This window comes from Gambusia affinis, linkage group LG14, assembly GCF_019740435.1.
Source record: "Gambusia affinis linkage group LG14, SWU_Gaff_1.0, whole genome shotgun sequence".
Lineage (NCBI taxonomy): Eukaryota > Metazoa > Chordata > Actinopteri > Cyprinodontiformes > Poeciliidae > Gambusia > Gambusia affinis.
Window position 1 is genome coordinate 21,940,727 of NC_057881.1, and position 15,862 is coordinate 21,956,588.

The 15,862-nt window shown below is 41.5% G+C and overlaps 3 protein-coding genes and 1 long non-coding RNA gene across 5 annotated transcripts in view; 2 read left to right on the forward strand and 2 right to left on the reverse strand.

The window, feature by feature from the left end:
* Window positions 1-15,184, reverse strand: part of LOC122843340 (hippocalcin-like protein 1) — a 54,360-nt gene extending 39,176 nt beyond the window's left edge. Inside the window, exon 1 of one of the 2 annotated variants that reach the window (XM_044138012.1) lies at window positions 14,628-15,184. The gene's annotated coding sequence lies outside the window, so the exon portion shown is untranslated. The remainder of the gene's footprint in view (window positions 1-14,627) is intronic. The other variant, XM_044138011.1, reaches the window with a different exon arrangement.
* LOC122843333 overlaps window positions 1-15,862 on the reverse strand; it is a 705,002-nt gene that overhangs the window by 372,589 nt on the left and 316,551 nt on the right. The window lies entirely within an intron of this gene.
* LOC122843344 lies at window positions 1,775-9,580 on the forward strand. The gene is made up of 3 exons (XR_006372692.1): window positions 1,775-2,179; window positions 8,036-8,170; window positions 9,303-9,580. It is a non-coding gene; the product is annotated as an uncharacterized LOC122843344 (long non-coding RNA).
* On the forward strand, window positions 2,896-5,710 carry LOC122843338. Its single transcript, XM_044138007.1, has 2 exons — window positions 2,896-3,153; window positions 3,527-5,710. Exons 1-2 carry the CDS (start codon window positions 3,097-3,099, stop codon window positions 4,448-4,450), a joined length of 981 nt encoding a protein of 326 aa, XP_043993942.1. The 5' UTR covers window positions 2,896-3,096; the 3' UTR covers window positions 4,451-5,710.

Consider the following 15,862-nt stretch of genomic DNA (forward strand, 5'->3'; position numbering starts at 1 on the left):
GTGCCGTATTGCCTCGTTTCATCTAAAGATACAGCGCTTTACAGTCGTTAGCATGTAGCTTGTGCCTTATATTTTGTCGTGTTGCACGCAGAGGTTTTTATGAATTTTATTCAGATTGTATGTCATAGACTAAAAGGAAAGAGGTGCGTTTCTGGAATATAAAAGAGTTAGAAGATAGTTTGCATTTTTAAGAAACTTTGTCAGATTTCTTAAGACTAGAAATCTAAAAAGTTAGCTTCACATTGTTAGTAAATTCCTTTTTTGTCTTGTCACTCTGATGTGCTAAACTAATATTAGTCATATTAAACAAATTTGAACATGCATTCCGATGAGTCTTATTTGTCAGATTAAAAGTACCTTTTGAAAATTGAGAACCTTTAAGCAGGTATTAAGCTTACTTATTAAACCCACATTTCTATATAATTTTTTATTCTTCTGGTGTAATATAATTTTCACGTCTTCATGAACTATATGCAGAAAATCATCATAGTTGACAGAAATAAAGGCTTTCAAACATCCATCTGTGTATAATTACTCTATCATGTGTTTCACAGTGATAAAGCTCCTGGAATAAATGGACTTTTCAATAATAATCCCATTTATTTAATGGGTCTGTACATTCTCCCACATAAGACGAAAATATAAGTAGCTCCTCCACCATGGGTCACTTGGCTACATTTCTGATTAAAGGGGCATTATTAGGTATTTTCCAGACACTTGGCCATTTTAAAGTTACAATGAAGTAATTGTCACCTTCAGTTGTTGTAAAACATAGAGTATATTTTTAAAAATGACTTCAGATTGGGTCTCTGCCTTTAAAAACTCCTGCTCGTTCTGAAACTCCACTTTCAGGAAGTTATCACAACATCATTCCTCTGTCAAGGGTTTAACAATGTTTTTACCACTGACGAGCAGCTCCTATAATGAGCACAGCAGATGGTGCCATTCCACTGGGTGTTTGCTAATTGCTTCTGGCTAGTTTGAAGGAGCTGAGTGGGAGAATCACTCTGGGTGCTGTTCTGAGGCGGAAGCGCAGAAGCTTGAAAAGTGGACCTCAAAGGTCCACCCAGATGCTTTGCTCAGTGCAATGGTTGCCACGGGAGACTCAAGGATTTCTCAAACATGCCTCAAAAAATTAAGGCAACAGTCCAGGTATTGTTTTGATGAGGAGATAACACACCATGATGTTGTTTTTACATAATACTGCCCCTTTAATGCTTTTAGTAGGCCAGTAGATTTGTAAATGTATGATTGATTCTATTTTAAATTGAGGGATGGAACAATCAAACCTTGGAATACTGTTTAGAGCTGATTCTAACGAAGTTACTTAGGGGTCTGAATCACTTTTCTAATTTTTATTTGTAAAGTATTTGATCAAAACAAGGCTTTCCTTTCCCTCTACTTTACACTTAAGTGCTAGTCTGTTTTATTTTCTCACATGTAGTCCTAATAAAATACCTTCTTTGGTTGTAAGGTTAAAAAAAAACATCTGTATGAATACTGTTTCACTGTGCGCACTGCTCTCTGCGTGTCTTTAGATCAGATCTTGTTATCGTTACAAAATGCAAAGCTGCCCCGAGCAGCAGATCCACAAATCCCTTCAGCGTGTCACACTTGGCGATTACGTCGATTTGGACTCTAGAGCTGCATTCCCGCGTCGCAGGAATGCCGTGTGTTCAGAAGGGGCGGGGTGAGGAGAAAGCTGCCGTCAGAAAGTCATGATTTCGAAATAAAGCTAAGAACATTGCTTACATAAAGAGGATTTAGCCTCATCTTCGTGTTCTCACAAGCCGGATCGCCACTGCTTGTTCCCGCAGAACCTCTCCGGATCAGTGCATGTGCACATGTGTGCTTCCTCGGCTCAGACGAAGAAGCTTCAAATGATGAACAGTGAAACTACCCCCTGGCTTTTGTCACGGAGACTCAGCCAACTCAGCCAGAATTTCCCCTTCACCATCTCCCCGTGTTGAGCTGACGGAGGAGCGATGGAGATCTCCCACAATGCAGCGCTGTGGCTTGCATCGTGGTGGAAGATTTTACTCTGGGGCTCTGATGCAGAGATCACACACTCGAGCAGCTCTTTGCTTTTTGCTCTCAGGCTCTCTTGTTCTGCCACTTGACGTTATTGCTGTTCACACATCAGTCCGCTGTTACAGAGCATAACGTCACCTCCTCACAGGTTAGCACCTACTCTTACTCTCCTGTTTTCACCGTGAGGGCATTTCCACTGAGTGTTTGATAAAAGTATGGCGTCTTGGTATGAAGGTCTTTATGACCAAAACCTCTGCTATATGAACCTAAACTTATATGATCATAGTCTAAACCCCTTAAGCTTGGTTTGTGCTTGATGCATGTATATTTTAAATACAACATTTGCAGCACTTACACCAGTGACATGTGGTGAGGGTCGTAGCTGGTGAGGCACTGACTTAATCATAATCAGATTTACAAAGATAGACCCCCGGCATGTGGACAACGCTGGAGGGCAAAAAGACAATTCTTCTACATGTCATGCAGAGCCGCGCGGTTGCCGTAGAATAATTCCGTTACCGCAATCAAACTAGGACGTGTAGATATTATTAATTTCGTTCTGAGCTCCGCAGCAAAGGGAGAAACCGTTAAAGTACAACTCAAAACCACTTCTTTCTCGCTCTCGCTCATCAGCGCAGCTATGGCAGACTCGTTGCCATAGCAACTGACAACAACGCCACTAAAAAGAAAAACACTCAGATATTTCCCACACAAAGAAATATCTGTTGCAGTAGTATGGTTTTAGCCTTAATGGTTATTTTGGGATTATTAATAAGTGATTGCTGTGGTAAGAGGAGAAAACCATATGTAACCCAGTCAAAAGGCTGTCACCAAAAGTCAAAACCCAGTCATCAAAAGGCTCTCACGGTTGCTAAGATTTTAGTGGAGAAATATTTTGTGCATTATGGACTTCCCACACGTATTCACTCCGATCAAGGGAGGGACTTTGAGTCTCGACTAATCAAAGAACTGTTGACGTTATTGGGCATTAAAAAATCTCGGACAACCCCATACCACCCACAAGGTGATCCGCAGCCAGAGAGATTTAATAGGACTTTGCTATCCATGCTGGGAACGTTGAATCAAGAAAAGAAAAGACAATGGAGCCAGTATGTTGTTCACTTAGTGCAGGGGTGTCAAAGTCAAATGGACGGAGGGCCAAATAAAAAATTTAGCTACAAGCCGAGGGCCGGACTCGAATATTCATTGAAATTTTTTTAAATGACGCATATAGTCTAGTGCAGCGTAAATTTCAAGATCGAACGGTGCGTGCGTCGCGTTGTGAAGGTCGAGCAGAAGTGCGGCGCGTTGTGAAGATCGAGCAGGCGAAGTGCGTCGGCGTTGTGAGGATGCGCTGCATCTCGCATTTTTTCAGACGGGGTGCCGGCTTGCTGCGGGCCGGTTCTAATGATACATCAAGATCATCCCAGGGGCCGTAGAAAATCTTCTCGCGGGCCGGATGTGGCCCGCGGGCCTTGACTCTGACATATGTGACTTAGTGCACGCTTATAACAGCACCAAATGTGATGCAACTGGATTTTCTCCATATTTTCTCATGTTTGGGCGAGAAGCAAAACTCCCAGTGGATGTGTGCTTTGGGACACCCCTGGATGAAGAGGGAGACCGTCGGCATTCCTCTTATGTTGCAAAGTTAAAAGATAACCTGCAAAGAGCTTATGAGATGGCAACTGAAGCAGCCAACAAACTGCATCTGCGTAACAAAAAAGCATATGACAGAAGAGTTGGGTTTCATCATTTGGAACCTGGTGACAAAGTTTTGATGAAAAATCTTGGATTAAAAGGGAAACACAAGCTTGAGAACCGCTGGTGTGATATTCCCTATGTGGTTGTGGAGAAGATGCCAAACCTGCCTGTGTATAAAGTGAAACCACAGAATGGAAAAGGGAAGTTCAAAACTATGCACAGAGACAACCTCTTGCCCATAGGAGACTATGTGCGTATGCCCATGGTGGATAATCTTCCAGAAGTTCACCCAAACTTACCAACAAGAGCACAAAGACGAACTACATATAAGAGACACAACAACGATCATTCAGTACAGGTGGCACCCGAGGAATCAACTGAGTCATCTGACTTTGAGTGGGAGTTACCACACCGACCATACCGGACTTATCTGGAGGGAATACTCCAGGAACACAACAATAGACGTGCACCACAAGAGCCTACTGTTCACGAGTCAGAGTCAGAGTCAGAGTTGGAGTCAGAACCTGAACCTGTCTCTAGTGAAGATGACCGGCCATGTCCAAGTAGTTCTAACAGCAGAATGAGTCATGCACATTCAAGACCAAAACGCACCATTAAACCAGTAGTGAGACTTACTTATGATGAACCTGGCAAAGCTAGTGATCAACCCCTCACTATCGTTCATAGGGGTGTTGTCATAAAAATACAGAGCTAAAAAGTGGTTAAAACTGCCCTTCCCATTGTTGAGTTATCCAAATGTTCATAAAGTCTGTTGGGGACACCAGACATTTAGAGGGGGGAAGGTGTAACCCAGTCCAAAATAAGAGTATTTTGTATTGAGTTAAGTTCATGGAAGGAATAATAATTTAGAATGTGTTAAGCATGTTTGCTTAAATATGTTAAAATTGTTATAAATATGTGTTAGCAAAAAGAAATGTATTTAAAACCGTTTTATAGGAAAGTAATCTTCACCATATTTTATTTTGAAGGGCTTATGTTTGTAAGAGGAAGTGGGGTAGAACAAAGCAATTTCATTGGTCCATGGTTGGCTGAGGGTCAGCAGGAAAAGAAAACAGAGGGAAAAACAAGAGAAGAGAGATAGAAAACCGCGCTGGAAAATGTGGCAGAGTTAATGAGAAACGAGTGTTTTTGTAGCTATTTAGGTTCTCAACTCGACAGTCTATTTATAAATATCAACTCTACACTTTTGTTTGTAGCTACTGTGATCATTCCAAACCGGAATTCGCTGTACAGTAGGTGCAAGTAATATGTAATGCTCGCTAGCGCATTAGCCTAATAGCATTCATTAGCACAATGAATGGACACTGAGTACTGTGAGCTAACTCGGCTAACAGAAGACTAATGTTTCCGTCATGGGAGCGTTACAGAACTGAGCCTAGTGCAAAGAGATGAGCTTACATTGAGTCTGTGACTGTGCTGGAGGACTGTGTCTGCGCTGGATTTTCTTCCTGTTTTCCTGAATCCTGTGAAGGAGCTGAAGACATCTTGCCAACCGGACTAAGGACAAGTTTAATTTCAAGAAGGTTCAAGGTTTTCTCTGGAGTAAGGTACCAAATTCCACGCTTCATCATCACATCAGGCCTGCAACGGGTTTATTTTTTTGGGACTATATTTCAGTTAATTATTGCCGGCTTAGGTGAACATTTAAGTGTGGGCCCACATTGAAAACAGGTTTGAAACCAAAAGTGTTTTTTTGTGAACTTATTATTGTGTTCAATATATGTTCAAAATCTCATACAGGTGTGTGTTTGATTTATTGTAGAATAGTATTTGAAGTTTATTATTTTTGGTCAAAGCTATATTATTGAGTGACGAGAATAGAAAAGTACTGGAGTATTATTATCCTAAAGTGAAACTTAAACAAAGGTTTAAACACGAGAGTGTTATTATTTATAAGTTAATGGGTTTAATGAACTCAGGGGCCCTTACCCACTTCATTGCGGTATAATTGGGCTACACATAAACATATCGCTGCACTTGACTTCACTGTGTGGCTAGCTCGCTGCTACTGTCTCTTACTCTGCGGTTGTGGAGTCACAATGTTTGGGATCATGAGCGCCCCCTGCCATGAGGTAGGAGAACTGCCTGCCTCACCTCGAATCTGTTCTCTGCTGTTTCTGATCGCTCCTCAGCACACGAAACACGTTACACACACAGTTGGTGTCAAAAAAACACTGTACATTGTATTATATAAGCTAAATTATGGAAAATCAGTTACTACATTAAATGTTTTTTAACCATTTTATTGGCGACGTACATGAAAGGAGGATCATGCTCTCATAGAGTGGCAGCCAATGCGGTTAGTGAGAGGTTGATCAATCCCAGGTGAGGTTCAGCTCGCTGCTGCCTTCTTCCAAGCATTTGAATGGGAAAATGCGAAAATTCAGTGATTTTGAAGAAAAAATTATCAAAATCGGTTAAGCTAAATGAAACATAGGTACTTTATAGTACAAACCACAGGGTGAAAATAGCAATATAAATTACTTTATCATTATATATTATTTTGTCATGATGGCAGGTGAGGCTATGGTACGTCACAAAAACAGAACGCAGTCATTAATCACATCCCACTGATGAGGCTCTCAGTCAGGACGCATGAAAGAAGCTGGAGAGCCGTATTTACAGTTTCGCTTTCAATCAGAGAAAGAAAGAGAAAAAAAAAAAATCTCTTTCACAAGCAAGGCCAAAGCGCAGAAGCGTTATTGCACTTCACGTTACAAGAGCGTCACGCTGCGACCTGAGAGGCAGACACGAGAATGAGAGGCACATTCACTGCAACTGGGGAAACTCCGCTGCTCTTTTTGCTCGTGGCTCGGCCAGGGGGAAGAAAAAAAAGAAGGCTGCGCCGTGCGATTGCAGCAGCGGCCCGGAGAAATGAGTCTGCAGTCATTAAGGCTGCTTGTAAATGCATCCGAGCCAGCCGGCGCCAGATCGATTTTGCTATTTCTGATTGGCCCTCTGTTATTACCCTTAGAGGGTGACAGCGCGGGGAGTGGCTGGGAGGAGCGGGGAGGCAAAACGGACTCTAATTGATGCTGTCACTGGTTTAATTTTTGTTTCTTCCACCTGGAACATTCTGTCTGGTCTTTCTCAATCTTGAGATGGATACAGACATAAAGAAATGGGAAATGTGAGGTCAGCATCCACCTGGGATGTCTATGTCACAGCTGGTGAATATTTATCATGCACATTGGCAAAGTTGAAGGATACTGATTGGTGGAGGAGGAAAGTATAATGTTCATTTTTATCACCCTCTTCCCCTTTACCTTTATATGTCTTAAGAAAATCCATCCTAACTACCCTTGAGCTGTCTGGTAGACTCAGTTTGATTCAAGACCAAAGTTTCAAACGATCCAAACTCTTTGAAAAACCTGTTCCCCTCCTCACTTGTGGCGAAGGAAATGACCCAAAAACCTCTGAAAAAGCGACGAGCGCAACTTCCTTCTTTGCAAAAATGTCAACAAAAATGGAGTGGCATTGGATTTTAGCGGTTGTAGGATTTCTCTTTTGTCATTGGCTAAAGATAACGAACCATTTATTCCTCTAGCTAGCGCTACACAAAATTTTAATTTTAAGTTAACTTTTATCATGTTGGAGGGGAGAGAGAAAGAAAATGCAAATTAGCTGTGTTTCTGATTATATAATCAGTAAAATTCCCAAATTTCCAGTGATATATATGTATATAAGTGATGGAGTGTCAATAGTTTCTCCAGGAATCTGAGAATTTCTTGCATACTCTTTAGGAGTGTGAGAGAGATCTGGATCAAGAGAAATCTTCCTGAGTAGTAAAGTGTCAGTGGGACAGGAGATGCTTTTATATCTAAAGGAACAGAACTAAATGAGCCCCTTTTTTCTTTCTGAAACTGCCTCAAAGACCAAGTGAGAGAGAAAAACAGAAGAAAGCCACCATTTAGAGGTATGGGAAGACGTGAGGATCAAGTGCTAGAGGTACAGGAGAATTATGATCTCAGCAGAGGTGTTGGTCGAAGTGTATTCTCAGCCACTCCCTTTGTAACCAATGCAGAGGTGTGTTCAATAACAGAACACACACACACACACGCATACACCTTCTCCCCCCCCCCTCGGCATCATTAACCACAGAGCATGCAGAGCTCTGGGAGTAATTGGCTGCCCTCTCAGCCTCCTAATGGCTGCGGGAGGAGAAGATCGGCGGCTAGCTAGCGCGATTACTGTTACTTATTAAATCTTCGGCTCCAAACTTCTCATTACCTCCTTTCTTTTTGATTTCCCCTCATTCCCTTCTGTTTCAAACATCCAGGTCTGTGCTGCTCAACCTCCATGTCTCGTTTGCTTCGCGGAACAGCAGACAGCTGCAGTCTGATGGTGAACTGGGAACTGAATGATAATACCTGGTTTTTGTCAGGATGATTCACTCAAGAGCAAATTCTCTGTGGTAATGCATTTCCACTCTCAAGTTTCTTCTGCTTTTCCTGTTTTTTTTTTTTTGGTTTTTTTTTTGGTTTTTTTAGCACTTAATGCTTTCAGAGCATCAAAGAGAGTTGAATATCAAACCAAGGTTACTTGGCCACAAGTGGAAAAAATAATTAGCCTGTTTGTACCACACTTGGTATCAAAAACAACAGAGTGTCATTTATTCACAGTGTTATGGAGGAAATGTGGCCCCTTAATTTCTTGCAGGACAGTTTAATTCAGCTGCACTGGAAGGAATTTAAGAATGAACTCCATTTAAGGACATTCCACTGCATCTCAATTACTGTGGACTTTAACTAGGCCTTACAAGGGCGCCAATTTTGAAGCAGCATTCAGCTTCTACGCACCAAAACCACGTAGACGTTTTGCCGTTTTCTGAAAGAAACTTCCAGAAAACGGCAAACCTTCCAAAACACTGAGTTCCTTTAAATCAAGGCTAAACCCCCACCTGCTTAGAGTTGCCTTTGATTCAGAACTACAATATTGATCAGTATATTTCATGTATAATTGATTGATGCTATGTGACACATTGGTTAGTGTTATGTTTTAGGGATGTAAAGCACTTTGAACTGCCTCATTGCTGAAATGTGCTTAACAAATAAACCTGTCTAACTCGACTCAATTTGTATTATTATTTTCAATCATTCAGAGTCGGAGTTGCAAAAATATCACCTCTCTCAAATAGGAAAGGCGGTAACAGTAAAAAAGCAACTTATCTTGGAATTTTTAAACTATAAGAAACGGAGTCATGAGGAGAGTTATAGCAATGCCTTTTTAACAAGTCATTACGTTTCTCGTTCAAGAGATATACTTTCTTGTCATGCCATAGAAAACTAGTCTTGTTTTATTGAGAAATGAGTTTTATATCTCGCTACAATGAGAAACTTTCTCTTAATGAATTTTGCATCTTGTTGAAACGTAAAACTTTCTCCTTATGGGATTCTGCTTCTGAATTTAGCTCCAATCTGTGACAGTTAAACACTTTAGTGCAAAGGCCAATCAAGCTTACTTGTATGGCACATTTTGGCAGCAAGGCAATCCAAAGTGCTTTACGCCATAAAAACGCAAAAATTTCATGGTTAAATCCATTACAGGAAGTTGTCCAAGCAAAGCGACTCCAAACCATGATGCAAGCACCACCATGTTTGACTGGTCATGTTCTTATTCCGAAGCTCCAACAAATAAATCTACTTTTGCCTCATTAGTCCTCGCAACCTTTTTTAAAAAATTTCAATTCTTGAGGTTTTTCCCAAACCTGAGATAGACAGTCTTTTGATTCTCTTACAGCTTCCCCCCCAAATAAAAACTCTGTGTCTGATATAACAATTTGTCTCATGATCTAAATGTTAATTTAAGCTTGATTAAGAAAAAATAAATAGAAAAGCAAATTCTGTGGAGGGTAAATGCTTTTTACTGCCCCGTAAATTCTCCGCTGGCTCCAAGCTAATCCTAATCCAAGCCTCGCCTCGGGCTGATTGGAAGAATTTGGGATTGGGAGTGTTCTTTTCTGCTCTGAATCATCCAGCCCCTGCAGAGCTTTCACTCTCTCAGTCTAACACCGGGATGGCCGGGCGTCTGACAGGGCAGGAGTTGCCCCCTGACAGGGAGGGTCAGACCGGATTACTGCGAAACACAGACCTCAGATGAACTCCTGATAGCCACACGCCACTCATTTCAACGTGTGTGAAAATACAATATTTCTGATAACCAGACCTGTCACGATAACACATTTCGCTGGATGATAAATTGCTTGAGTATTTATTGCGATAAACAATAATATTGTCGTTTCTAAATCATTTTCAAGTGATACATCGACAACAGCATAATAACACAAATTTGGCCTCTGACGGTTCAATAAACTTTAATTTTGTAAAGAGCACTGGAACTGGAAGACATTTTAAATATTGAAAATAAAACACAACAGCCAAACAAACAAGAAAAAGACACAGCTGAAACAGTGATAAAGTATATTATTGTTAAGTGTCGGTAAACAAAATTGCCCTTTTTTAGTAAAGATTTTATGATGTGGTACACAAACCACCATACTGAGATTGATCATTTTGGTTGTATTAATATAAATATGAATGCTTTCCATTTCAGTCGCTTTGAGCAACATTTTGAGCTTTAACCAACTGCGATTATAAACGGAATTTGATTGCGTTTTATCATACAAGATCAAATTAGAATCTATGCAGTAAAATTTGAATCGGCAAATTTGACTGGATTGATGTGATTATGTAAATCAAATGCTGCGACCGAACACAATTTGAGCGTCGGGGCATCTGGTTTAGATTTTATGTGGAGGCGCGTCTGGGGCATGTCAAAGTCTCGTGGCTCATTTCGCGTTTGAAGCGAAATGGTTTGGAGCATTCGACGCGTGTCCAACCTGGCCGACGCCAGAGTTGGAAAATCTGAACTTTTGCTAGCTACCAAACTCACATCAGTTTCAAATTATATGGCGAATTCAAGCATGTGTAGAGGTGCCTGACGACATCCTCTTGCTTTTAGTAATTTAGTAATACACTCTCAATATTTCAATCGGCATTATTCAAGACCAAAATGTCAATCGTTTGACTTCAAAGTGCACAATTAAAGTCTTTTACCAGTTTGGCTTAACTTTCAAGGATCCATGACAGGACAAACTGTGTCATCTGTCTCTCAGTTTTACATACAAACATATCAAGTGAAGTGAAGTGAAGTGAAAGAGGCATAGGATGTGAACGGGACTGCAAATACTGGATATTGGCAGGAAATGGGAAGCAAACCACAGCATCACTTTGATGAGAATGTGACTACTCACTGTTTGCTAATTGACAAGTGATATAACTCAGCGGAAAAAGAAAAGCTTCCATTTCCCCTCTGTTCTGTGCTGCCATTGGTCCAAACATCTGCTGCACTTTGCAGAGTCGTTTGTACACCTTACACCTTTATGCATTTTTCTTATAGTCTGTTTTATTGGATCTTTATGCATAAAGACAAAACGGTGCATACTGATGAACTAAAAGGGAAAATGTTAAAATGGACTGAGTTCATAGTCATACTGACCATTCTCTGTTTGTGCTCACACAGTCATAGACCATAACTTGGGGCTAAGTGCCTTGCCCAGGGGCACATCAATGGATGGATGGGATGTAGGAGCTGGAATTGCACCCACAGTCTCCCAATTGCAAGATGACCACTTTACTCACTGAACCACAGTTATAAATAAAATCTGAAACATATGGCATGCAAATTTTATATTCTGCCCCCTTGACTTTGATACTCCCAACAATTAGCCACACTAATAGTTGACTCAAAAGTCTGACTTGTATGCTAAGAGTGTCAGGAATAAGTTTAATGTTAAAAGAAAGCCATAGAAAGTGATTTTACCGTGTAATAACTATGCAGGACTACATTCAAGCGCATGCCATAATTGTCACTTTTGTTGTAGAAAAGCTCTGAAAGCCATGCACCCTTTTCCTTCTACCGTTATGCGTTACTTTGTGTTGGTCAATCACATCAAATCCCAATAAAATTCATTTCAGGGTAAGATTTTATTCCATTGCACCGTTGTTGCCAGTGTTTAATGCTTTTCCAATTAAAACAGCTTCAGAGTTATCACTGGAGAAGACTTGGCCCTTATGTTGTTTCTGAACTCCTGAAAATATGGAAAAACAAAGATTTTCACAATCATAGCAACAATCTTATCCCCTGTGCAAATCAACAGCAGTATAATGTAGGTTAGAAAAAGGAGCTCTGAGATGTTGTGCCTCTGTCTGTGGTCACGTGACAAGAATGAATCCTGGTTTCAAAGTCACTTTGGTACTTATGTATTCAACGCATGCTAGTAGACGGGGCAGCGTGTCAAGATTTCTGGCAGCGTCATATGAAACCAAGGTCGCTTATATGAGAAGAGCTGCATTGGTCATGTTAATGTGACAGCGTAGAGAACGGGACACAGATAGAAAGGCATTGTACACACAGCAGAAAAGCCAAACTGAGTCCCTCATTGACGCACCTTAACCACGACATCTGTTGTGTTTGTGGGGTATGATGCCTCCTTGTTGAAATCTCCTCTGGTGTGTAGCATACAAGCAGAAGGAAGGCTTTGCGTGCGTACGCGCTTATGAGTCTAAGTGACACAGAGAGTAGTGCTCCAGCGCACATTTATCCTCTTATGTAACAACTAGACAAGCATAAGCACATGCGGCCTGAACGACGCCTCAACCCAACGAAGCATAGGCGGGGTTTACTTTACAGAGTCCTGCCTGATTTGAACGTGTTTGAGCATCTCTCTGCAGCGCGCTACGTCAGTTTTGTGAGAGGAAGGCCCCACGCCTTGACGTTCCCATTAACCCGGAGTCAAACGAGTTGGCTGCTCACTTCACCATCACCCTGCTGTAGCGATTGAGACTCTGACTCCTCTTTAAAACGACTAAACAGATGACTTTCAGCGCTAATTCCACTTGCCTGTGCATGACGCAAAACCTGACAGAAACTTGTTCAATCCCAGAGGATTATACACGGAAGGCGTGCAACAGCTGGGTGGCATTTAGGAGAAGAAGATGTTCAGGGCAAATGTATCGCGCTATCAACGCAGCGTGGCAGACGTAGAGTCAGGCTTGTTAAGTTGCAGGTCGTGAGCGCTTCCCTGGCAGCTGATAATCTAAAGATGCACTGTTGTATGTCTCAGATGAGGTGGGGAGTATGGGACTCCTGACTCTTATCTTGTTTCCCTAGCTCTTAAACCTGCTGTCAATCACTAGGAGAGTCTCATTTTTCTTATCTATGACGAGGATAAAATGACTCAGGAGAACATCTATGAGTATCGATGCGTCAATATGAAAATTTGGGCTGATATCAAAGCCTCTATTACCATTACTGAAATAACTGATACTGATATTGGCTACATATTTCTTACTCTTTTGACATCATGAAAAAATCACACCATTGACATTGCTTTTCTTCTCCAGTTAACCCTCCCAATCCAGCACTGCATCACTATCACTGCATTAAAGCCAAACAAATACCACAAAAAACATATTCCTTGAAACACAACATGATGGATGTAAGCATCAGTTGTTTTTGTGATTTTGGGATCTGATGGTGGAGAAACCACCACCGTTTCTCCACTGTCTGACCGTGATATCTGCTGTGCTCCTTCTGAGTGTTGTGCTAAGGAGGGTTAAATAGGTTTTTGTATAGCAAAGATAGGTTAAAAAGCATTTTTTGTGAAACAATTGAAACCACACTGGTGATATATTATGGGTTGTATGTGAAAACAATGGTAGTCTGAGCTCAGGTGTCTCTTTTTCTTTTCTTTTTTTTTTATCACAGAACTCCATAACCTCTCTGTATCTGCCTACAGGTATAGAAACAACTAGAAACTTCATAAAACAAGTCACAAATAAGTGATAAAAAAATGTTGGACAATTTATTTTTATGAATTCAACTGAGGGGAATTGAGCTTCAACGAGCCGATATTCATAAGCCTAGCAGTGGCTACATGAGGCAGAATGCTAGCTAGCACGAATAGCTGTAAGAGCAACCTTCTGCATAAGACAATAATTTGTATCGACAACATGAGTGACACTAATATGAGCACACATGTCTGTCAATGAAGAATAGTGTATGGCTTGTGGTTTACAACTTTACATATAAGGGAGCCACACCATCAGCCAATCACAGTCACGCCATTTTCGTCCAATCAGAGCATTACTTGCAAATACTGGCTAAATAACAACCAATCAGAACCAGCAGATCAAACAACTTAATGGCAGAGATTAGTAAACAAATGTTAAGATATTTAGGAAAACAGAAAAAAACTTAATACAAGCCATATATATATATAATTAATTTAATTTTTTAGAATAGGGCACCAAAACTGGCACTAGCCCTGTGGCCCTCATCCTTTTAAATCCGGCCCTGTATATAACCACATAGCTTATATATATTTGAACTTGCATAAATACATATATTTTTATTTTGTAACAAAGTCATGCTGTCTATTTCTCTCTGTTAAGATGAAGTAGAATTCAGCTCTAGAGTAGAAAGGTGGCAGATCCGCAGCATCTTGTCCCATGTTCAGATCATTCATAAAAAACTGCAGGCCCACTCTGCTCCCGTGTTATTGTCTCTGCCAAATGAAGGAGTTGTCCGCACTTAACACTAAGCCGCACTGAAACACGAAGCACGTGTTTTAATATGGTGAGGTGACCCCGAGAGGCAGCACGGGACTGTTTTTTTTTATCCCCCCCCACCCCCCATTTTTTTCTTTTCCTCTTTTTGTCGTTACGCAGCCCGGGGACGCACATTTCTTCCCCCTCCGCGGGTAAACAAAAGCGTCTCCGTTTCCACTCTCCGATCTCCTTCTGTCCCGGTAACCGGTGTTATTACTATTGCAAAAACGGAACAGATTAACGTTGAGCGCTTTTCCTTACCGGTTGTTGCGACGGGGCTCTGGAGCGGGAGGGTCTCCCCTGCTGCGTGGAGGGATGCTCGGCTCGCACCGGACGCTTTCCTCCGGGACCGAATAATAGTAATAAAAACCAGATCTCCTTATCGCTCACACACACACACTCACAGACGTACTGCAACACACGTCCCAGTAGCTATATAGGGTGTGTATATGTCTGTGGAGCTACAGCAGCCGAAGCCTGCAGAGCATGTTACCGTGCAGGCAGCCGTGATGGTGCTGCTGTAGCTGCTGGGGCGCTCGCTCTCCTCCAGAGGCAGAGACCGGGACAACAGCGCGGAGGAGCGGGACGTGGAGGACAGCAGCACTGTTGGTTGGAGTGATGTGCGCCGTCGGAGTGGATTTAAAATGAGGGGAGGAGGATGGTGGGGTGGAGACTGTGTGGCCGGGATTGCGTGGTAGGGGTTTAATTAGATAGCGCTGCGCCTATTGGCACCGACGATGCGCAAAGCCCTCCTTCTCCTCCTCCTCCTCCTCCCACCCGCGTCTCCTTTTCCAGATGGGTGTGTGGCACCGGCGCACAGTGATAGTAAGCCACGCTGGGTCTGTTATACTGTTATTTACTACATCTGTCTCTCGTCGCTGATTGGGGATCAGATGTTAAAATAGCGCCCCTGCTCTATAAAGTCTATTATTGCCAGATGAGTCTGGGTTGCGGTGACGCGTTAGTCAGGTAGGATCAGTGGAGAAGAATTCATAGCTATTAAAAAGCGAATTTCGTAGAAAGAGTAATTGTAGATGGGAGATAAGAAGGGGGTGGGTTAAAATGTAAATCTTTGCTAAAAAACATAATAATAATAAAAGATAATGACATTTTGCTTTATAATTCAAAAATTTGCTAAAGAAATGCTGGTATTTTGATTCATCTCAGAAATTTTCTAGAAATAAAAGGGAAATTTCTGAGACTCAGAAACTCACTTTTCTTTTTCTCAAAAGAGGAAAAGAAAAAAAAAGGTGTTTTTTTGGGTGAAAACTTACTCCTGTCACAATGTCCCTATTATGCTGTTGTGAATTTCTTAGTATTTTTATTAGGATTTTTATGACAGTCCAAGTTAAAATAATCCAAACTGGTGACCCTTTAGCAGTGTTTTTACCAGCATTGAACTAAAGAGGAGGAGCAGAGGAGGAGCTTTGTCATGGAAGGCGGGGCTACATCCACCCAGGCCTTTTTCACAGCTAAATGATTGCCATGGGAGATTA